Source organism: Lepus europaeus, chromosome 10, assembly GCF_033115175.1.
Source record: "Lepus europaeus isolate LE1 chromosome 10, mLepTim1.pri, whole genome shotgun sequence".
Taxonomy (NCBI): Eukaryota; Metazoa; Chordata; class Mammalia; order Lagomorpha; family Leporidae; genus Lepus; species Lepus europaeus.
The window spans coordinates 103,394,928-103,419,026 of NC_084836.1; the positions used below are offsets into that span (position 1 = coordinate 103,394,928).

At 46.5% G+C, this 24,099-nt stretch overlaps 1 protein-coding gene across 1 annotated transcript in view; it reads left to right on the forward strand.

Moving 5' to 3' along the window:
• The window catches only part of PHF20 (PHD finger protein 20), a 138,227-nt gene that overhangs the window by 44,672 nt on the left and 69,456 nt on the right, over window positions 1-24,099 (forward strand). The window contains exons 3-4 of the mRNA XM_062204130.1: window positions 13,841-14,012; window positions 16,203-16,287. Of these exons, the coding sequence (XP_062060114.1) occupies window positions 13,841-14,012; window positions 16,203-16,287 (257 nt within the window). The remainder of the gene's footprint in view (window positions 1-13,840; window positions 14,013-16,202; window positions 16,288-24,099) is intronic.

The following is a 24,099-nucleotide window of genomic DNA, read 5'->3' on the forward strand; positions in this document are numbered from 1 at the left end:
TTTCTTGGGTTTAGAATTAGAAGATTTGGATACTGTTGTTGGTTGTGGCTTTTCCTAGTCAGTATCTTTGAGCCTCCATTCCTGCAAATATAAAATAGGTGCAGTGATAGTAACTCCTTCAGTCCTTGTGAGGTGGTTGTAAAGATAAGTGAGATAGCTTCTGTAAAGGTGATTTTTTTTTTGGACAGGCAGAGTGGACAGTGAGAGAGAGAGACAGAGAGAAAGGTCTTCCTTTTGCCGTTGGTTCACCCTCCAATGGCCGCCGCAGTAGGCGCGCTGCGGCCAGCGCACCGCGCTGATCTGATGGCAGGAGCCTGGTGCTTCTCCTGGTCTCCCATGGGGTGCAGGGCCCAAGCACTTGGGCCATCCTCCACTGCACTCCCGGGCCACAGCAGAGAGCTGGCCTGGAAGAGGGGCAACCGGGACAGGATCGGTGCCCTGACCGAGACTAGAACCCGGTGTGCCGGCGCCGCAAGGCGGAGGATTAGCCTAGTGAGCCGTGGCACCGGCCCTGTAAAGGTGATTTGTAAACTCTCAGGTAGGTTGTACACGTTATTAATAGCCATGTGGTGGGACCGGTGCTGTGTCATAGTGGGTTAAACTGTGGCCTGCAGCGCTGGCATCCCATATGGGCACTGGTTTGAGTCTTGGCTGCTGCACTTTTGATCCAGTTCCCTGCTAATGTACCAGGGAAAGCAGCAGAAGATCGCATAAGTACTTGGGCCCCTGCACCCATGTGGGAGACCTGGAAGAAACTCCTGGCTCCTGCCTTCAGATCTGCCTAGCTCCGGCCATTGCAGCCATTTGAGGAATGAGCCAGTGGATGGAAGCTCTCTCTTTGTCCCTCTTTCCCTCTCTCTGTAATGCTGCCTTTCAAATAAATAAGTAATCTTTTGGGCCGGCGCCGTGGCTCACTAGGCTAATCCTCCGCCTTGCGGCGCCGGCACACCGGGTTCTAGTCCCGGTCGGGACGCCGGATTCTATCCCGGTTGCCCCTCTTCCAGGCCAGCTCTCTGCTGTGGCCAGGGAGTGCAGTGGAGGATGGCCCAAGTGCTTGGGCCCTGCACCCCATGGGAGACCAGGAGAAGCACCTGGCTCCTGCCATCGGATCAGCGCGGTGCGCCGGCCGCAGTGCGCCTACCGCGGCGGCCATTGGAGGGTGAACCAATGGCAAAAGGAAGACCTTTCTCTCTGTCTCTCTCTCACTGTCCACTCTGCCTGTCAAAAAAAAAAAAAAAAGTAATCTTTTAAAAATATTAATAGCCAGTGTGCTTTATAAGCAGCTTAACTTTGCTTAGAAGTAACCACACTTGTGAGCTACAACACTTCCTGGGATTTGGTCATATAGTATAGATGAGTCAACATTGTATCCCTGGGTAGACTGGGACTGTTGTCTTCCTTTCTGGACATGCAGGTAGAATCATTCCCCCTCATTTGGTGAGAGCTTTGCTCCTCACCATCCTTTCCTTTCCTTGGGAGAGCTGTTTGTCATGTTGGTTTATCTGGTAGCCTAGATCAGTGTGTTTCTCAAAGTTGGAAACACAAGGTTGGCAGTTATTATTATTTTTTTTAATTTAAAGTTATTTATTTGAAAGAGAGAGAGAGAGAGAGAGGTCTTCCATCTGCTGGTTCACTCCCCAAGTGGCCGCAATGGCCAGAGCTGGGCTGATCCAAAGCCTGGAGACAGGAGCTTCTTCCTGGTCTCCTACGTGGGTGCAGGGACCTAAGGAGCTGCGCCATCCTCCACTGTTTTCCCAGGCCACAGCATAGAGCTAGACTGGAAGAGGAACTGTCAGGACTCGAACTGGCACCTTTATAGGATGCTGGCTCTGCAAGTGGCAGCTTTACCCACTACTGTAGTGCCAGCCCAGGCACTTCTAACCTATAAACTCCCAACAGATCTCACTTTTATAAACCATAGTATTGGCCGGCACCACGGCTCAATAGGCTAATCCTCTGCCTGTGATGCCCGCACCCCGAGTTCTAGTCCCGGTTGGGGGCGCTGGTTCTGTCCCGGTTGCTCCTCTTCCAGTCCAGCTCTCTGCTGTGGCCCAGGAGGGCAGTGGAGGATGGCCCAGGTCCTTGGGCCCTGCACCCGCATGGGAGACCAGGAGGAAGCACCTGGCTCCTGGCTTTGGATTGGTGCAGGGTGCCGGCCATAGCAGCCATTGGGGGGGGGGTGTGAACCAACAGAAAAAAGAAGACTTTTCTCTCTGTCTCTCTCTCTCTCACTGTCTAACTCTGCCTGTTTAAAAAAAAAAAAAAAAAAAAAACACAGCGTTGTAGCAAAATGCTACTTTGTTAGTTAGTTGTTAATTGTTTATTACAGTGTATGAGATGTTTTTAAAACATAGTGGCCTACAACAGCAACAAACGTTTATTATCCTCTAAGTTGTATTTGGGTCTGGAATTCAGGAGCAGCCTGCCTGGAGGATTCTGGCTCTGGGTCTGATGAAGGAGCGGGTTCAAGGCAGCTCAGTCTTGGGGCACATACGTTGATGCTGGTTTCCGGTAGGCCGCAGCTCCTTGCCCCACGGACCTCTCCATAGACATCTAGAATGTCTGCATGAAGTAGCACTCGGCTGCTTCTTGGGAATCCAGGAATGAGAATGGGAATCCAGGGATGTGCAATGCAGAATCAGCAGTGCTGTATGAGTGTGTGTTCGTATGAAATAGAATATGTATAAAGTAGAGTTTGCTTTTTTAACCATTTTACATATTATTCTGTGGCATTAAATGCATTCACACTGTTCTGCAGCTATCACCACCATCCATCTCCAAAGTTTTTTCATCTTCCCAGACTGAGATTTTATATAATCACAACAGCTGTCATTCCCTGAGTCCTGATAGGCTCAGTCTACTTGTATGAATTTAAGTACTCTTGACTGCAGCCATACAGTTATCCCGTGTTTATTTCACTTAGCATAGTGTCCTTAGAGTTCATCCATATTGTAGGACTCCTTAGAATTACTTTATTTTCTTACAATCTTTTTTTTTCCTTTTTGTTCATTCCTTCTTTATTCTTTTCTTTTCTCGCATTCTTTCTTTTCCTTCTAAAGGCAGAGTGACAGAGGGAAAGATTCACAAGTGATCTTGTATCTGCTGGTTCATGCCCCCAGATGACTGCAACAGTTGCAGGCTGGGTCAGGGTGAAACCAGGAACCCAGAACTCCATGTGGGTCTCCCACATGGGTGGCAGGAATCCAGGGCTTAGGCCATCTTCCACTGCCATTTCAGGTGCGTTAGCAGGGAACTGGATTGGAAGTAGAGCAGCTGGGACTCAAACTGGCACTGCAATATGAGATACTGCTGTCCCAAGCAGTGGCTTAAGTTGTTTTGTCACAGTGCTAGTCCCCATTTCTTTCCTTCCTTCCTTCTTTTAGATTTATTTATTTATTTTCAAAGTCAGAATTACAGAGAGAGAGAGAGAGAGTGTTTCCTTAAAATGCCTTCAACAGCCAGTACTTGCTGTTCACTCCCCAGATGGCTTCAACAGCCTGGGCTAGGCCAGGCCGAAGCCAGGAGCTTTTTCCAGGTCTCCCATGAGGGTCATAGGGGCCTAAGCATTTCAGCCATCTTCTGCTGCTTTTCCCAGGCCATTAGCAGGGAGCAGGATCAGAAACAGAGTATCAGGGACTTGAACTGGTGCCAGTATGGGATGAGGGTAGTCACAGGCAGTGGCTTTACCTGTTAAGGCCACAGCACCGGCCCCTCTCCCCATTTCTTTTTAATGGATGGGTATCCCGCTGTGTGGACATCACTTTTGTTTGTGTACTTATTTGTGAGACCCTTGGGTTGCTTTCCCTCTGACTGCTATGAATAATGTTGTTAGGAACACTGGTGTGAGTATCTGTTCCTGACTTACTTTCAGTTCTTCTGTGTATCTACTCAGAAGTGCGATTGGAGCAGTACTTCTTATGAGCCAGCTTTGGAAGTCCCACAGCATCACTTCCTCCTCATTCTGTTAGAAATGAGGCCACACTGAAGGGGAGGAGAATTAGACTCCATCTTTTGAAAGAATGACTATCAAATTTACAGACATGTTTTAAAGCCACTACAATGGCTGTTTGAGAATTAGGTAATGCCAGGGTAACTGCAAACACACACTAAAATTCTTTAGTAGTTGATTATATAGTGGTCGTCTTGCATCTTGACTTTTTTCATGCTGTTGTATGCCCCTAGCTGGGAAGTGTTGGTAGAAATGATCCAGATTCTGGAGAAGCACAGTAAAGTGTTCCTGATGGAGACCTTGGGGAATGCCAGCTCTGTGTTCATCCACACCCAGTGGCTTTTGGACTGCTCTTGGGAAGCATTCACTTAAGGCATTGCCCTCTACGGTGTTCGTCCTTGTTTTATGCTTGCTTTTATTTTCTCCCTCCCTCCCTCCCTAGATTTATTTCTTTGAAAGATAGAGTTGGCTGGCACCGTGGCTTAACAGGCTAATCCTCCGCCTTGCGGCGCCGGCACACCGGGTTCTAGTCCCGGTCGGGGTGCCAGATCCTATCCCGGTTGCCCCTCTTCCAGGCCAGCTCTCTGCTATGGCCCGGGAAGGCAGTGGAGGATGGCCCAAGTGCTTGGGCCCTGCACCCGCATGGGAGACCAGGAGAAGCACCTGGCTCCTGCCATCGGATCAGCGAGATGCGCCGGCCGCAGCGGCCATGGGAGGGTGAACCAATGGCAAAAAGGAAGACCTTTCTCTCTGTCTCTCTCTCTCACTATCCACTCTGCCTTTCAAAAAAAAAAAAAAAAAAAAAAAAAAAGGATAGAGTTAAAGAGAGAGAGGGGTCTTCCTTCTGCTAGTTCACTTTCCAAATGGCTGCAATGGCCAGAGCTGAGCTGATCTGGAGCCAGGAGCTTCTTCCCAATCTCCCATGTGGGTACAGGGGCCCAAGGACTTACGCCATCTTCTGCTGCATTCCCAGGCACATTAGTAGGGAGCTGGATCAGAAGTAGTGCAGCCAGGACTCGAACCTGCGGCCATATTGAATGCTGGCACTGAGGGTAGGGCTTTAACTGCTGCACCACAGCCCTGGCCCCTTGGTTTGTGCTTTATGTACACTCCTGCTCTGTTCATATTGCATCTTCTCCCAGAACTGTTCACCTTCTACACTGCATCCTTGATCTGGAGAATACCCTCTCATCTTTGAGAGCTGAGATCAAGTGCTCCTCTTCCCTAGAGTGGTCTCAGATCCTCTTCTTCCTCAGTCCTCTTTCCTTCTCTTTGCCTTTTGCTCCCTTCTGCCCTATCCTACCCTAAAGAATCTTCTGTTGTTATAACTGCCACACCTGACTGAAGTTATTTGTACGTATGGAAGCATAATTTAATCCTCCTGAAGAGACCATAGTGGATGTGTGATGCCTGTGCCCAGTAGAGTGGATGAGGAGGACACCTTTACCATCTCCTGGGGAAACAGGCTATAAAGATAACTAAGTGAGGAGCCGGCACTGCGGTGTAGCAGGTAAAACTGCTGCCTGCAGTGCTGGCATCCCATGTGGGCGCTGGTTCAAGTCCTGGTTGCTCTACTTCCGATTCAGCTCTCTGCTGTGGCCTGGGAAAACAGTGGAAGATGGCCCAAGCCCTTGGGTCCCTGCACCTGTGTAGGAGACCCAGAGGAGGCTCCTGGCTCCTGGCTTCAGATTGGTGCAGCTCTGGCTGATGTGGCAATCTGGGGAGTGAACCAAACTCCATCAGTATTTGGACAAGGTCATAAGCAAGGTGGAAGTTCTCTCTTCCCTTTCGAGAGAAATACATCCTTCTTTGATGGCCACTTCTTTCCACTGGGGTCTCATTCACATAGATCCTTCATGTAGAACATTTTTTGTCACCATGTCTTGGCTTTCCATGCCTGAAATGCTCTCAAGGGCCTTTCAGCCAGACCAGGAAGATTTAAGGGCCGATTCTGAGGGTAGAGTGTTGCTTAAAGCAGTTGTCATTCTATGAGTCTGCTTCCCATGTTGGTCATTCTCTCCTTTTTAATTGTATCTATTATTATTGCCAGGCACTTGATCCTATTTATATGATCTCTTTAACACTTAATCCTATCTATACGTTCACTTTAACACTTAAAAAATGTGAACAATTTAACAATTAAGATAGCATTTTTACCAAGTTTGATGAGATTTAGAGTTCCATGACAAGTTTTTAATCTACAGATTAGAAGTCAGTAGGAACATATGCAGAACTATACAGCTTTACAGTTACAAACTTCCTCTTCCTTCTCTTATTCCCACTCTTATTTTTTACTGAGACCTATTTTCAATTGACTTTATACACATATGATTAACTCTATGTTAAGAGTTCAACAGGCCGACACAGTGGCTCACTAGGCTAATCCTCCGCCTATGGCGCCAGCACCCCAGGTTCTAGTCCCAGTTGGGGTGCTGGTTCTGTCCTGGTTGCTCCTCTTCCAGTCCAGTTCTGCTGTGGCCCGGGAAGGCAGTGGAGGATGGCTCCAGGCTTCAGATCGGCACAGCGTGCCGGCCGTAGTGGCCATTTGGGGGGTGAAAAAGGAAAAGGAAGACCTTTCTCTCTGTCTCTCTCTCTCACTGTCCACTCTGCCTGTCAAAAACAAAAACAAAACCGGAGCCGGCATTGTGGTGTAGGGGGGAAAGCCGCTATCTACAGCGCCGGCATTCCAGATGGGCAATGGTTCAAATCTAGCTGCATCACTTGCAATCCCCCTCCTTGCTAATGCACCTGGGAAATCAGCATAGGATGACCCAAGTCCCTGGTCCCTGCACCTGCGTGGGAGACCTGGAGGAAGCTCCTAGCTCCTGGTTTCAGATCTGCCCAGCTCAGCCCATTGCAGCAATTTGGGGAGTGAACCAGAAGATGAAAGCTCTCATACTGTCTCTCTGTAACTCTGATTTTCTGACTTTTAAATAAATAATCTTCTCAAAAAAAAAAAAAAAAAAAAGGCAGACTTTAACCTAAGCACTCTGATATGGAATATGTGTCCAAAGCAAAAAAAAAAAAAGTTTAACAAATAGTATGAAGAAAAAAAGATGAAAAAACAAAATGAAACTGTTCTTTGACAATCAAGACAAGGGCAGCTCAAGTCATCCCTTCTCGAGTGTCAATTTCACTTCTACAGATTTCATTTTAGGTGCTCTATTAGTTCTAACAGGTCAGGGAGAACGTATGGTATTTGTCCCTCTGAGACTGGCTTAGTTCATTAAGTATGATGTTTTCCGGATTCATCCATTTTGTTGTAAATGACTGGATTTCATTTTTTTAAAAACTGCTGTATAATATTCCACAGTGTACATATCTCATAATTCCTTTCTCCAGTCTTCATTGATGGGCATTTAGGTTGATTCCATGTCTTAGCTATTGTGAATTGAGCTGCAATAAACATGGAGGTGCAGATAGTTCTTTACTTTACTAATTTCATTTCCCATGGTAAATTCCCAGGAGTCTGATGGCTGGGTTATTTGGTAGGTCTATATTCAGATTTTTGAGGTATCTCCGTACTGTCTTCCATAGTGGCTTTACCAGTTTACATTCCCACCAACATTGGATTAAGGTACCTTTTTCCCCACATCCTCTCCAACATTTGTTGATCTCTATATGAGAGCCATTCTAACTGGGGTGAGGTGAAACCTCATTGTGGTTTTGATTTGCATTTCCCTGACAGCTCGTGATCCTGAACATTTTTTCATGTGTCAGTTTGCCATTTGGATTTTCTCTTTTGAAAAATGTCTGTTTAAGTCCTTGGCCCAATCCAGCTTCTTACATAAAATGTACATCCTAGGAGGCAGCAGGTGATGGCCCAAATACTTGGGTTCTTGTTTCTCCTGTAGGGGAGAATGAGATGGAGTTCCTGGTTCCTGACATCAGCCTGGCAGAGCTCTAGCTCTTGGGGCATTTGTGGAGTGAATCAAGGGATGGAAAATCTCTTCTTCTTTTTCTGTCACTCTGCCTTTCAAATAAAAATGAAATTTGATTTTTTTTTTTACTAGCTTCTGGAAAGATGGATGAATGAGCGGGCAAGACATATATGAAAGAGATATCTTTCTTCCAATTTTTTAAAAAATTTATTTGACAGAGTTACAGACTAAGAGAGACACAGAGAGAACGGTCTTCCTTCCATTGGTTTACTCCCCAAATGGCCGCTACAGCCGGCTCTGCGCCGATCCGAAGCCAGGAGCCAGGTGCTTCTTCCTGGTCTCCCATGTGAGTTCAGGGGCCCAGGCACTTGGGCCATCCTCCACTGCCCTCCTGGTCCACAGCAGAGAGCTAGACTGGAAGAGGAGCACCCGGGACTAGAACTTGGTGGCCATATGGGATGCCGGCACTGCAGGTGGAGGATTAACCAAGTGAGTCATGGCGCTGGCCCCTCTTCCCCTTTTTTTTGAATATTTATTTTATTTTGAAAGGTAGAGTTACAGAGAGGCCCAGGCAGAGGGAGGGGTGGAGATCTTCCATCCGCTATTTCATTCCCCAAATGGCCGCAACAGACAGAGCTGCGCCCATCCAGAGCCAGGAGCTTCTTCCGGGTCTCCCACACAGGTGCTGGGGCCCAAGGACTTGGACCACCTTCCACTGCTTTCCCAGACCTTAGCAAAGAGTTGGATTGGAAGTGGAGCAGCCAGGACTCGAACTGCTGCCCATATGGGATGCTGGCACTGCAGGTGGGAGCTCTACATTCTATGCCATAGCACCAGACTCTCCCTATTTTTTTTAAGATTTATTTACTTATTTGAAAGGCAGAGTTATGTATATATAGAGAAATATTCCATCCAGTGGTTCACTCACCAAATAGCTGCAACAACTGGAGCTGGGCAGGTATCATGCCAGGAGCCAAGAGCTTCTTCTGGATATTCTACATTGGTGCAGGAGCCCAAGCGCTCGAGTCATTTGCTACTGCTTTCCCGAGCGCGTTAGAGGGGAGTTGGATTGGACGTGCAGCTGCCAGTGCCGTATGGGATGCCAGCATCTCAGGCAGTGGCTTTCCTTGCTGTGCCACAACACTGGCTCTCTTTCTTCCCACTTTACAGAGAAGAATAGAGTTAGGGAATCCTTTCCTGTCTCCTACAGTTGTATCACTCTGTTCAGCAGTCATGTGAGTAACCAGTCTGTTGTCAAGACATCTTGTATTCGTAGCAGCTGTCATGGGGTAGGAGTAGGAAGACTAGTTTCAGGGCAGTTTATTCCTTCTGTTAATATTTTTGAGCAATTAATGTATGTTATAGTACCATATTAGGACTTTTGAAAAGCACATGCTGTCAGTCCTCTGTGAGTAATGTCCACCTGAAGTGATGGGGGCCTGAACTTGGGAGGGCTTGAAATTGGAATGAGTAAGTGGAATTTGAAAATCTTGAAATGGAACAATTAGCAGGACACATGACCTTTGGGAAGAATAGGAGAGTGGAATTCATTTACTGAACTTTTGTTGAGTGTGCAATATGTGCAAGGTGCTGTGATGGCTAATTGCTTTAAGTGTGTGTTAGGGTAGGATTGAATACAGCCTAGTTTATAGATCAAGAGAACAGACCTATTCATTTATGTAGGACAGCAATGTCCTAGGTGCTGGATACAAGAAAGGAAGGAAATGATGCAGATCCAAGCTGTAATCAGAAAGTATAGGTAGAAATTGAACTTTCTCAGTTCAGAGTTAGCAATCTGATTGTGTATTTTGGAAAATAATTGCATACACTATTTTTCTTCTTTTTATCTACTCATTTATTTTTAGAATGAGCAATACATTTGTATGGTTGAAAATTTTAAAGGTATTAAAAAGCACACTGCAAACATCTTCCTACTTTCACTTCCCTCTTCCTTCACAGTTTCCTTTTGTGTCAGTCAGGTGTAAATATTGGAAACAGAAAGCACTATGGATATTTTAACTGCGAAAGGACTTAACATGGGGAATTGGTACTTGGAAAATTGCTTGGGGGCCATCACTGTGGCACAGAGGATTAACACCCTGGCCGGAAGTGCCGGCATCCCATATGGGTGCTGGTTAGAGACCAGGCTGCTCCACTTCCCATCCAGCTCTCTGCTATGGCCTGGGAAAGCAGTGGAGGATGGCCCAAGTCCTTGGGCCCCTGCACCCACTTGTGAGACCTGGAAGAAGCTCCTGGCTCCTGGTTCGGATTGGCACAGCTCTGGCTGTTATGGCCAACTGGGGAGTGAACCTTCGATGGAAGACCTCTCTCTCTCTCTCTCTCTCTGCTTCTCCTTCTTTCTGTGTAACTCTTTCAAATAAGTAAATAAATAAATCCTTTAAAAAAAAAGAAAAAAGAAAATTGCTTGGAAGGATTGATGCAGTAGAACTCAAGGGGACTACAGCTTAGTATACCAGTTGGAACCGGAGATCTGATTAGAAGGCCATGAAGTCCCTGTTGCCATTGTGCCTCATACCGCTGTTGCTTGGCACTGCCGAAGCTGCTGAGCCTTGCCTTCTGCCCACCAGCAGCAACACCAGGAAGCTTGTTAGAGATCTTGGGCCCTAGCTCAGACTATTCAATCAGAATCTGCATTTTAACAAAATCTCTTGATGATGGCTTATGTGTATAAAAGTTTGAGGGGTCCTGCACAGGTGTGTGGGTTTAGCCACTAACCTGTTTTTGGCTCCCCTAACTCTCGATCGGGAAGGAGGGTGGAATGGAGGTTGCAAGAACCCATCTACTGGCCGGCGCCGCGGCTCACTAGGCTAATCCTCCGCCTTGTGGCGCTGGCACACTGGGTTCTAGTCCCGGTCGGGGCACCGATCCTGTCCCGGTTGCCCCTCTTCCAGGCCAGCTCTCTGCTGTGGCCAGGGAGTGCAGTGGAGGATGGCCCAAGTGCTTGGGCCCTGCACCCCATGGGAGACCAGGAGAAGCACCTGGCTCCTGCCATCGGATCAGCGTGGTGCGCCGGCCGCAGCGTGCCTACTGCGGCGGCCATTGGAGGGTGAACCAACGGCACAAGGAAGACCTTTCTCTCTGTCTCTCTCTCACTGTCCACTCTGCCTGTAAAAAAAAAAAAAAAAGAACCCATCTACTGAACTGACCACATTTTCTCACAGGTAACCATTTTTAGTTTCTTAGGCATCCTTCTACATAGATATTTTATAAGTATATGAGAATCTCTAAATATATGTTTTTCCATTTTGTTTTAAAAATAAATAATGGTTTAACATACACAGTGTTGTGCATCATTTAATAGTACCCTATGGGAGAGCTTTCCCTATTGTGACATACAGGAACATCTTGTTCTTAACAACTGTAAAGTAATCTGTCATATATGATTACATAATGTTTAAAACTAAGATTGTGTGATACAGTCTGAGTTATATAGTTCTTCTAATTTTACTGTTAAAATATAAAATATAATTATTAAATATTTTTTCTTGCCTCTTTTTGTTTTAAATTTAGAGGGCACATAGGGAGAGAGAGAGATGGAGTGGGTGCACAAGAAAAAATTTTTTTTCTTTTTTAAAGATTTCATTTCTTTATTTGAGAGTTGGAGTCCCAAACAGTGAGAGGGAGAGATAGAGAGAGGTCTTCCATCCACTGGTTCATTCCCCAAATGGCTGCAACAACCAGAGCTGAGCCAACCTGAAGCTAGGAGCCAGGAGCTTCTTCCAGGTCTCCCACGTGGGTGAAGGGCCCAAGGACTTGAGCCATCTTCTACTGCTTTCCCAGGCCACAGCAGAGAGCTGTTTGGGAAGAGGAGGAGCCGGTACACAAACTGGCACCCATATGGAATACCGGTGCCGCAAATGGAGGATTAACCTGCTGCACCACAGCTCCTACTCCTCTTCTTCTTCTTCTTCTTTTTTAAATATTTATTTTACTTATTTGAAAAGCTGACTTACAGAGAGAGGGAGGTCTTTGATCTACTGGTTCACTCCCCAGATGGTTGCAACAGTGGGGCTGGGCCAATCCAAAGCTAGGAGCCAGGAGCTTCTTCTGAGTCTCCCATGTGGATATAGGGGTCCGAGAACTTGGCCCATCTTCTACTGCTTTCCCAGGCCATTAGCAGGGAGCTGGATCAGAAGTAAAGCAGCTGGGATGTGAACCAGTGCCCATAGATGCTGGTGCTGCAGGCTGCGGCTTTACCCATTACACCACAACACCAGCTCCATAAGAGTATTCTTTTTTTTTTTTTAAAGATTTATTTATTTGAAAGTCAGAGTTACACAGATAGTGGAGAGGCAGAGAGAGAGAGAGAGAGAGAGAGAGAGAGAGAGAGAGAGATCCTCTATCCAATGGTCCACTCCCCAATTGGCTGCAATGGCCGGAACTGTGCCAATCAGGAGCCAGGAGCCAGGAGCTTCTTCCAGGTCTCCCACGCAGGTGCAGGGGCCCAAGCATTTGGGCCATCTTCCAGTGCTATCCCAGGCCATAGCAGAGAGCTGGATTGGAAGAGGAGCAGCCGGGACTAGAAGCGGCACCCACATGGGATGCCGGCCCTTCAGGCCAGGGCGTTAACCTGCTGTGCCACAGTGCCGGCCCCACAAGAGCATTCTTAATCATTAGTTCACTCCCCAAATGCCTGCAATGACTGAGATTGGGCCAGGCCAATGCTGGAAGCCAGAACTCAATCCAGGTCTCCCATCCAGGTGACAAGGGCCCAACTACTTGCGGCTTCATACCTCTCAGATGCTCACATCTTTTGTATACATCACCTCATTTAACTTGTACTCAATCCTGTGTTTTTCCTGCACTTTACATAAGGAAATTCAGACTCTGATATGTTAATTTATTAAAACATTTTTTAAAATATTTATTTATTTGAAAGGCAGAGTCACAAAGAGGCAGAGGTAGCGAGAGAGATCTTCCATTTGCTGGTTTACTTCCCAAATGGCTGCAATGTCGGGTTGGCCAAAGCCAGTAGCCTGTAGGTTCATCTGGTTCTCTCATGTTTGTGCAGAGACCCAAGTACTTGGGTCACTTTCTGCTGCTTTCCCAGGGGCGTTGGTAGGCAGCTGGATTGGAAGTGGAGCAGTTGAGACTTAAACACTTAAACTGGCACCCATAACACAGTGCCGGGCACTGATTTATTTTAAAATTATTTGTTTATTTGAGAGGGGAGGGAAGAGAAAACTCCCATCCACAGGTTTACTCTCTTTCTTTCTTTTTTTAAAGATTTATTTATTTATTTGAAAGAGTTACACAGAGAGAGGAGAGGCGCAGAGAGAGAGGTCTTCCATCCGCTGGTTCACTCCCCAATTGGCCGCAATAGCTGGAGCTGCGCTGATGTGAAGCCAGGAGCCAGGAGCTTCTTCCAGGTCTCCCACGCAGGAGTCTTTGGGCCATCTTCTACTGCTTTCCCAGGCCATAGCAGAGAGCTGGATTGGAAGAGGAGTAGTTGGGACTAGAATCGGCGACCATATGGGATGCTGGTGCTTTAGGCATTTAACCCATTGCACCATAGCCCTGGCTCCCACTGGTTTACTCTTAAAATGCCTGCAATAGCCATGACTGGGCTGTGCCAAAGCTGGGAACCAGGAACTCAGTCTGAGTCTCCCATTTGGGTGGTGGGAAACCAATCAGTTAGTCATCAACTGCTGCCTCCCAGGTTGTGCATCTGTAGGAAGTTAGAGCCAGGCATCTAACCTAGGCACTCCATGGGATGCCGCCATCTTTACTGGCATCTTAACCCTTAGACCAAACACTTACCCTCTGAAAGGTTAGTTGAATAGTTAATAAACTAAGGAATATCCAAGTTGGGATTTGAACCTCAAGTTTGTTTTCCTCTATATTTTGTGATTAGATCCAATTACACAGCCTCTGAATGCTAGGCCTGTAGTACTGTGTACATCTCCTTGGGGAAGAGAGTTGGAAGTACACCATTTTGGATGTTTTCCGTGGGTATTAAAGGAATTTTGAATTTTGTTTTCTGACTCAGGTATCCAGCTCACATAGAAGACATTGACTACGAAGAAGGAAAAGTACTCATTCATTTCAAGCGTTGGAACCATCGTTACGATGAGTGGTTCTGCTGGGATAGTCCTTATTTACGTCCTTTAGAAAAAATACAGCTGAGGAAAGAGGGCTTGCATGAAGAGGACGGATCTTCTGTGAGTGACACATCTGGGAGGTTCTGTACCGAGTGGGGCAAGCCGTCGGGCAGTTTCCCTTCTAGCTTTTGATGTTCAATATGGAGGCAGTAGCAGCCGGGGACCCTTAGCCCTGTAGTTGTGACCCTGAGATCTCTGTGTACCTGGGGCTCTTGGAGAATCCCAGTTTTCATCTGTTTGAATGATATGATTGATGTTATAGCTCGTAAACTACTTTGGCTAATACTGTGTTAATAATGAACGAGGAGCTTACTTCTCTATTACACCACTGCATTTCTAGTCTCCAGAACACTGCCTACCTCACACATAGTAGGTCATTAATAAATAATTGATGGCCAGATGATTGAATGATTGAATTTAGATCCATTGTTTCTATAATACTGGGTATTCTAGATATTGTAGACTTCTGGACCATTTATGAAATAATCATTCTGTATGAAACACTGTGCTAGTCTTGTATACAAAGTCTTTTTTTTTTTAATTTGTTTATTTTGAAAGAGTTACCGAGAGAGAAAGAGATGAGGAAGAGACAGAGAGAGAGAGAAAATCAATCTTCCATTCTCTGGTTCACTCCCCAGATGACCCTGCGACCAGCACTGGGCTAGGCCAAAGCCGCGAGCCAGGAGCTTCATGTAGGTGTCGTGTGGGTGGCAGGGGCCCAAACCTTTGTGCCGTCTTCTGCTATTTTTCCCAGGCCATTAACAGGGAGCTAGACGGGAAATAGACCAGCTGGGACAGGAACTAGCACCCATGTGTGATGCCAGTGGCACAGGCAGCAACTTTACCTGCTTTGCCACAATCCTGGCCTTGTCATATACAAAGTCTTTTATAAACCCTTGAATAAATGATCAAAGAACATTCCTGTTTTCTAAATTTCTTCACTAAGCCTTGAGAGTTTACTGATTTTAGAATGATGTAAGAAGTATTAATTTTAAGTTTTCTAAAAAATGTTTTCTGTTGTTTTTATTGAAAGGCAGAGAGACAGAGTTGAACAGATCTTTCATCCACTGGTTCATTCTCCAAATGCCTGCAGTGGCCCGGAGCGCAGTCTGAGTCTCCTGCGTGGGTGCAGGGAGCAATCACCTGCTGCTTCCAGGATACATAGTAGCAGGAAGCTGGGATTGCAGACAGAACAGGGACTTGCACCCCGGCCCTCTACCCCCGCCCTCTAACATGGGATGTGGGCGTTTGAAGTGGCGTCTTAACTATTGTGCCAAGTACCCATCCCTGGTTCTAACTTTTTAGAAACAGGCATTGAGACCTCTGTGGTATTCTCGCGGTTTTGGGTTTGACTCAGCTCTGGGTTTTAACCCGGACCAGGAATCTTATATTCTTGCTGGCTCTTCACCCTAACCCTCAATTTTGGATTGTTCAATATTGTTTCATTTGATTGTTTAGTGTCTCTCTGTGTAAAATTTATCAGTGCAAACTGTGTGCTAGGAAAATAGTCTGAAAATAAAAATGAGGTGCTGGCGTTGTGGCAGAGCTGGTTAAGCTGCAGCCTGTGATGCTGGCATCTCACATGAGCACTAAGTCCCGGCTGCTCCACTTCTGATCCAGCTCCTGCTGATGGTGCCTGGGAAAGCAGCCAAAGATGGCCCAGGTACTTGGTCCCAGCACCCACTGGATGGAGTCCCAGGCTGCTGTCTTTGGCCTTGCCCAACCTTGGCCGTTGTGGCCATTTGGGGAGTGAAACCACAGATGGAAGATCTCTCTCTCTATCTCTCTCTGTCTGTCTCTCTCTCACACATTATCTGTAGTTTTACTTTTCAAATAATGACTTTTTTTTTTTATTTAAAAAAAGGCAAATGGCTGTCTCCATTGCCATAGACCTTAATAGTGTGGGTGGTGTAAAATGGCATGAATGCTGCTCCCCTGAAGATGAACTAGCCTGATTCCTGCCGCTCCCATACCAGTGTGTTCCCTGGTGGGCCTGCCTGTTAGACTTGCTTTCAGTGCACATCCTGCAAAGGGTAGGGTTATCATCAGTGCTGTGCTGTGTCAGAACTCCAAGGCTTGACAAGGTCTTGTGTGTTAGTCCTGTTGTTTAGAGTCCTAGTGTGAAACAGCAGAAGCATCTGTTTCTCCTTGCCACTCTGTTACCAACCCCAGCTTCTTTGGTGAATTCTGTTATAGTGTGTGTCCTATGAAATTTTGTTGGTAACAGGATTTTTTTTTTTTAATTTTCAGGAATTTCAAATAAACGAGCAGGTCCTTGCTTGCTGGTCTGACTGTCGTTTTTATCCAGCCAAAGTCACTGCTGTTAACAAGGACGGTAAGGCATTTGGATTGTAATTATTTTTACTTATAACTTAGGGGGCATAGAATATTAGAGTTTGATAGTATATTTTCAGTATTTATTCCTCTTTTTTCAAGTTAATCACAATGTCAGGCATTAGGAAGAGATTAGTAAATGAAAGCTGGAAAAAAGGGGGAGTTTGACTCTTTGCCCCCTGCTTTCTGTCACTGTCACTCTGCTGGGAGGTGTGTAGGTTCTTGCTATCTAGAAGTGCCTCGTGTAATTAACTCAGTTTCTCATACATACCTGTGAATAGTCTACCAGTTAGGTGAACACCAGCAACCATTTCAAAATGTGCTTTGTGGATGCAGGGTGGTTGAGGGTCATCTTGTCACAGCTGGGCTGCTGGAGTTTTAGAGCACTAAGTTGGTTGCCTTTGATAGGTTAGAATCTGTGAGGGGATAGGAGAGGGAACTTGACCCAAAGAGGCCCATTTTGCTAGCACAAGGGCTGGAGAAGGGTTGTAAGGATAGTACGTGTGCTCAGAATCCTGGCGCTCACACAGCAGACTGGGTTTGAGGGACACCCTTTTTAGGATGTGTCTATTAGGATGTTTGTGATTGTCCTTGATCTCTGATGTGAGTGTTGAAGGCCGTCAGGCCTCTTGGTGCTGCTATTAGGGGTGACTATGAGGCTGGATTGGCTTTTCAGGTATTATTTAGGTATTTATTCAGTACTCTGCTACGTGTTGAATGTCAAGCTGACCAAATTTTGCCTCATAATGGTTGAAATGGTCAAAAATAAACCTGAAAAGCAAAGTTATATCTTCTGAGTTGTCTAAGCAGTTACTGATTCTCCAGTTCATGACTGAACCTTTTTGGATAGCCCCTTGTTTCTCTAAGTTACTTTAATGAGCTTAGGTTCAAAATAAAATCACCTGTTAGTATTTTTCATATGTGTCATGTTAACCTGAAAAACTTATTTTAAGGGAAAGCTTGCATAATATTTTTTTTTTTATTTGAGAGAGAGAAAGAGACAGAGTTTCTGTCTGCTGATTCACTCCCTAAATGCTTGCCGAAGTTCTTGGTCATTGTCCCCGGGAACCCAATCCAGGCCTCCCACCTGGGTGGCAAGAACCCATCTGCTTGAGCCATACTGCTGCCTTTCAAGGTTTTTATTTGGCAGGATGCTGGAGTTGGAAGCCAGAGCCGGGAATCAAACCCAGGCACTCTGATGCGGGCTGTGAGTGTCTTAACTACTAGGCTAAAGGGCCATTCCAGCTTAAGTTGCCTGAAATCCTTTTAGTAAGAAACAGAGTTTAGCTTTTCCGGTTTTTTTTGTTTTCAAGATTAAGCTTCTTTCTTACTGGCTTTTGAATCATGTGGGATGGAATACAAGTGTTCTTCTTGTATATAAATGTTTTCCTCGTAAGTTCTTCAGATGATTGATGATGAGCGAGTCCTGTTTCCCCGAGTACCTAGTGGCAATGTGTCTCCTGTGGGGGGTGGCCGTGCTTTAATCTGATGCAAGCTCTGCACGGTAACGGTAATTCTGTAGGCACAGGAAGTAGCAGAGAGGAGGGGATGTTTCTGTTGTGTTCCAGGGATGCCCTTCATCACATGGGGGACCTAAATGGGATTGGATGAGAGAATGGCAAAGAAGGCATTTAGGAAGAGGAGTTTAGGAGCTGGGGCAGTGCTCATCTGGGTGGAGGCAGTGAGGCTTAGGAATCTACTTGTCTGCACCTTCCATCTGCAGAGGCCAGAGCTCAGCATCAAGTATTTTAAAAAAGAAGACTTGGTCACGGCAGAAACAAGTAGGTACTGAAATAGAGGTATTAGCAGGAGGTAGGGTTGGGGCCAGTGAATCAGTCACGACAGGGTTGGGGAGTGGGGATGCCTGTCTGCAGAATGTTATGTGTGGGATGCTTCTGAAACTGAAAGAATCATTTAAAGACTAAAAGTCATTGTCCACGTTATTGGTTAGTTTTTTTTTTTTTTTTTTTTTTTTTAAGATTTATTTGGAAGGCAGAGTTACAGATAGGCAGAGGCAGAAAGAGAGAGGGAGGGAGGGGTACTCCACCTGCTGGTTAACTCCCCAGATGGCCTCATGGCCAGAGCAATGCCTATCTGAAGCCAGGAGCCTGTACCAACGTGGGGTACAGGGGCCCAAAGACTTGGGCCAACTTCTACTGCTTTCCCAGGCCATAGCAGAGAGCTGGATCAGAAGTGGAGCAGCTGGGACTTGAACTGGCACCCATATGGGATGCCGGCACTGCAGGCAGCGGCTTTACCCACTATGCCACCGCGCTGGCCCCAGGTTAATTAGGTTTTAAAATATCTTTAAAACTTGGGCATCTGGAGTTTTGCAAGTTAAAACAAAAGTCTTTTTCGTTGTGTTTCTTTCATGAGCTAAAATTTATAATAGAGAGAGTCTTGAGTTCATGTTCTTAAAATGGTCATTTCCCACTTTAATGTTCTTCAGGCTCAGAATTCTGTCCAGTGAATGTTTATTAATAGCAGAACATAAAAATTGGTGATTTCCCCACAAACTGTCTTCTTGTAGTTTATGGTTCCGGAAGCCCTGTGTTGTGCTGCCAAGTTTACTGGTTCTTGAAACAACTGGAAGAGGGAAGAGAGGACATGGGGGCAGGGACATCTGGAAACCGAAAGTTAGTGGGACAGATGCGGTGGTAGGGTTGCTGTGCTGAGGATTGTGGAGGGTGGCTGGCCTTTGTGGGACTCAGATCTCTGCCTGCTTTGGAGATGAAGAGAATGACTCTTAGCTGCTGTCTCTGGGATTACATTTGCATCTGTGGAAGCTGGTGGGCAGTTTCTTCTGCTTCAGCATGAAGGATTCTGGTTCTTGCTGGGCTCTCTTTCACTCCCTTTTCCACACTGGCTCAGTTGCCTTGGTGGCGAGGCCACCACAGCTTAAAGGCTCTGCTGGCAAGGTGCTCCTTTGTTTCCTCTACATGTGACTTGTTTTCCTGGTGCCCCTGAGAGGCAGCTGCGGATACAGTATGGTCACGCCTTGTAAGACTCATCTTTGCAAGGCTTGATGTGGTTTTCTTGCCACTCTTAACCTTCTTGCTGGTTTTGCTGAGGCTGGGCCTTGGCTGAGCAGACTGGTGCTTGGGGAACCTTGCCAGAGTGCGGAAGTAGTGGCTGCGGGCACTGGGGAGTCTGACGTGACTGAGTCAGAACTTAATCACGATTTCCGAGTTTCTTAAGGGAGTTGGCACCTGGGAAATAGGGAGGGCAAGGCCATATTATCTGACCCCCCCCCCCTTTTTTTTTAATCTGGAATGGTTCTTTGGCAATGGAAATATTTTTAGAAAATTAATTTTATTTGAAAGGCAAGATTATAGAGAGCGAGCAAGCACGCTCTTTCATCCATTTGTTCACTCCCTATGGCCAATGTCTGGGGCCAGGCTAGGCTGAAGCCAGGAGCCTGGAACTCCATCTAGGTCTCTCATGTGAGTATGGGGCCCGAAGTATTTGGGCCATCCTCAATGCCTTCTCAAGTTCATTACATGAAGCTGAGTTGGAAATGGAGCAGCCCGGACTTGAACTGGTGCTCATATGGGATGCTGACAGTTTAACCTGCTTCACCACAACGTTAGCCCTGGCAATGGAAATTAAGCATCATTTAACGTGAAGGCAGCGGCAGTTTGTAGCCTTGTTAACCCTCAGTCTGTGTTGGAGTAAAAGGCAGCGTTCTGCTTTCAGGAAGTCTGTGGAAGCCATCTCTGGTGAATTGACCTGAGCCCTGCTGGGGCTGCTGGGCCCCCTTTGCACACAGAGCTTGGGCAGCCAGGCTCCCATGAGGGCTTTCTGCCCTGCTGGTGCCTCACTCTGCCCGGTAAGGCATTCTGTCTGGGGAAACTGCAAGTAAGTTGGCATTTAAGACAAAATGGGGCATTGTTCCTTCCTACTGATGTGTGGTTCTTTAACTTGGGTGAGCAGGTGGATCAAATCCCTCTTCCTAAAAATAGGCATATTTTTGTGTCATGTATGCCCCACCCGCCAGTTCAATCTGTGGGCCAGTGCCTGCAATCTGCATTTATAACATGAGATGGTATGGAAATGGGCTTATTTCTAGACTCTCTGGCTGAAGGAGTTCCTATTTTTTGTTTTCTGCAAGCTGTAACTGATCCTACATTTGAAATGCTGGGAGGTTGATACTATTTGAACAGCTTTGCATAGAGGTAAAAAGAATATTTTAGGCCCACACATGCAGGTGCTAGCTTGGCTGTTTTCTTCTATGGGTGGAGAGGGATTGGTGCTTCCCTTTTGAAGTGACTTGGTAGATGATGATAACCACTTATTGATCCTTTCCTCTGCAACAGGCTAGGTAATTCTTGTCTTATCTCATTTAAACTTGGTACAAACATGGGAAGGTTATTGCCATCAATCCCATTCTCTTAAAGATGAGGAACTAAACTCACAGGAGAAGCCTTCTAAGCTTACATGGCATGGAAATAGTAGAGCTAAGACGGGACTGGGGCCCCGTGGGGCTCTGAAGTTCCTGAACTGCAGTTTCCTCAGTACTAAGCTGCCTTTCAGGAGCAAGGTTTTCGTGACAGAGGAAGATTATCAAGTAGGTGCAGGTGTTTACAGGATGCTTATTGAGGGTAGGTGGGCTGACTCTCTGGAGCCTGGTGTCTGGGAATCCCTGGTTGGGAAATAGACTCTAATCCAGTCTCTGTTCAGAGATTCAGGGCAGTTGGTTGCCTTTGCTGGACTCACTGAATGCCTAGAAGTAATAGAAGGAATTGGAATAAATGAGTGCTTTTGGAAATTGTTGGCCACAGAACCCAAGTTCAATATGAAAGTTGCTAAGAATTCAAGAGTGAAGGGTGGTGGAGGAGTGTTGGCCAGTGTGCACGTCCTCGGCCTGCCCCCTGAAGCCTGTCTGTGGGAACCTCAGGACTTGGAGAAACCACGTTTGAAAGGTTTTCATCTCCCTTCTTTGGCATTCTGGAAATCTCTGTCAGCTGGAGAATGAGTGAGCTTGAGAAGGGCCCTGGAGACACACTTGTGTTAGATTTCAGGAGCAACAGAAATCTGTCCAATCCAGAGTTTCCATTGTCAGTATTTTATTGGTTCTAGAGCAGATGAGCTTTAGGTTCTTTTTTTTTTTTTTTTTTTTTTTTAAAGATTTATTTATTTACTTGAAAGAATTACAGGAAGAAGGGGATAGACTGAGAGCTCTTTCATTTGCTGATTCACTCCCCAGATGGTTGCAACAGCCAGTGCTGGGTCAGGCTGAAGCTGGGAGCCAGGTGTGTCTTCCAAGTCTCCCATGAGAATAGCAGAGCCTCAAATACCTAAGCCATCTTCCTTTGCTTTTCTTAGGCCATTAGCAGGGTGCTGGATCAAAAATGGAGCAGCCGGGACACGAACCAACGCCCATGTGGGATGACAGTGTCACAGGCGGTGGCTTTCCTTGCTACACTATGATGCCAGCCCAACCACCCCCCCCCCCTTTTTTTTAAGATTTATTTATTTGAAAGGCCCCAGTTTTGTTCTTACATCCCTTCTGTTACTGACTACTGTAAAATTGTCTGAAATGCTGAACTCTGAACCCTCAGAGGGGCAAGGCTCAGATGCTTTGTTTTACTGGTCCATTTAAGGAGAGACTCCTGAAGATAGCCTTATCAAGTCAGAGCAGATACAGCAGGGTGCACTTATTTCAAGTTCTGTTATTTACATGTTATTGTGGCTACAAGAGAGCTGTTATCAGCTGCTCAGAAGATTCCATGAGAAGGCATTTTTACTCGTTCATGAAACCATTAAAGTAGATTTTGGGCCTCTCTCCAAAAGTGGTCCTAGGTCACTGTTACTGGTCATATTTTCGGTAGTTCAGAGTGACCAGTGAGGCTCCGGATCTGTGGTTTGTCTTGGGCAGGGAGTTTAGGCGATTGGCAGTGTGGGATGGTGGGAGGAGGATGGTAGCGGTCAGCATGTGTGCTCAGGTTCTTTTTTTTTTAAATTTTTTATTTTTTTATTTTATTTTTGACAGGCAGAGTGGACAGTGAGAGAGAGAGACAGAAAGAAAGGTCTTTGCCGTTGGTTCACCCTCCAATGGCTGCTGCGGCCGGCGCGCTGCGGCTGGCGCACCACGCTGATCCGAAGGCAGGAGCCAGGTACTTCTCCTGGTCTCCCATGGGGTGCAGGGCCCAAGCACTTGGGCCATCCTCCACTGCACTCCCTGGCCATAGCAGAGAGCTGGCCTGGAAGAGGGGCAACCAGGACAGAATCCGGTGCCCCGACCGGGACTAGAACCTGGTGTGCCAGCACCACTAGGCGGAGGATTAGCCTGTTGAGTCACGGCGCCAGCCAATGTGCTCAGGTTCTAATCCTAGCTCGCTCTTAGACTGTGGAAGTTGCAACCCTTGCATCCATGGCTGCCTTCTGAAACCTACCATCAGGAGTGAGCTTCAAAATTAGCCTCACATAGCTGAGAAAGTTGGGCTCTGGGGTAGCATCATTTAGCGTTGTCCGTTTAGACGTTGTAAATGTCCATGAAAATGTGTTTCTGTTTTGATGTAACAGATGCTGGACTTTGTTAATTAGGTAGTTGAAATTAGAGGCTTAACGGGGGGCCACCTGTGCCCTGGGGCAGTGCAGTCCCCAAGGCCGCCACGGCCAAGGTCACTCGCTCACCACCCAGTCCTCACCACGCCCTCCGCACCCTACGCCACCCGCCCATCCCGCCACCCGCCCATCCCGTGTGCTTGGTTTTGGGGCACCTCCGGGGAGTGGTGACCCCGCAATAGGATGGGGCTCCAGCCGCCAGGGTGGGGCGGGCGCCCTGCTGTTTGGTTTCCCGCCTTTGTTGGATTCAGGTTACACTTGCAATAATCCACACAGAGCCCAGCTTCGGGAGGTCAGAGCAGAATAAACAGTAACTTATTTAAGAAGCAAAAAAAAAAAAAAAAAAAAAAAAAAAAAAAAAAAAAGAAATTAGAGGCTTAAGTGGCTTGCTGACCCACCTTGTGTTTACAGTTTCATGAGTACTGTATTCTGAGAGCTCCCAGTGCCTACCTTCATCTCCAAACTGGCCAGAACTGCACTCTGGGTGCCTGAGAGTGGTCTGTTTATAATCCATAGCATTGCTTTTCATGACTCCTTTGCTTGCCAACACCCTCACAATATAGGCAGGGAAAGAAAGGAACACAGACCTTTGTTGTTAAGTCATAAATCATTGCTGAACTGCCTCATATAGAGAAGTATTTATGCTCTCATCCTTGGGCTTCCTTCATCATAGCCTATCATCTAATTTCTGGGGTTGTACCTGACCAAGCCGAGCCATGAGTATATGTAGCCTTATATTTGGTTTGCGCATCGGTTTCATTCCATATTGGTGACACCTGTGGTATTCACCTTTGCTTTTAATCGCCAGGAGTAAAGACCTGTAGATAATTACTGATCGTCTGTGGCAGTGGTTTTTAAGAGTTTGGTGTGCATCAGAATCACCTGCAGGATTTGTTGCACCATTTCTGCGCCTGCTCCAAGTCTGTGATTCAGTTCATCTGAGTTAGGGCTGCTAACTTGGATTTCTAACAAGTTCCCAGAAGTTGCTGCTATTGTTGGTACAGGGAATTTACTTACCTGAAGGTAGACCAGGTGCGAAGTTCTGCAGGCCAGGTGCCAAGTGAATCTGAGAAATTCAGAGGAGGGGGAAATCACCAGTAGCTGACAAACCAGGAAGCTCTTAGAGAACTGTTGTGGTCTTTTGAGCTGGGCGCTTATGGATCAGTGAGTGGCACATTTCAGGTAGGTAACATTTTACTAAGATATGGAGATGGAAAGGTCACAGGCAGTTGCATTAGCTAGCAAG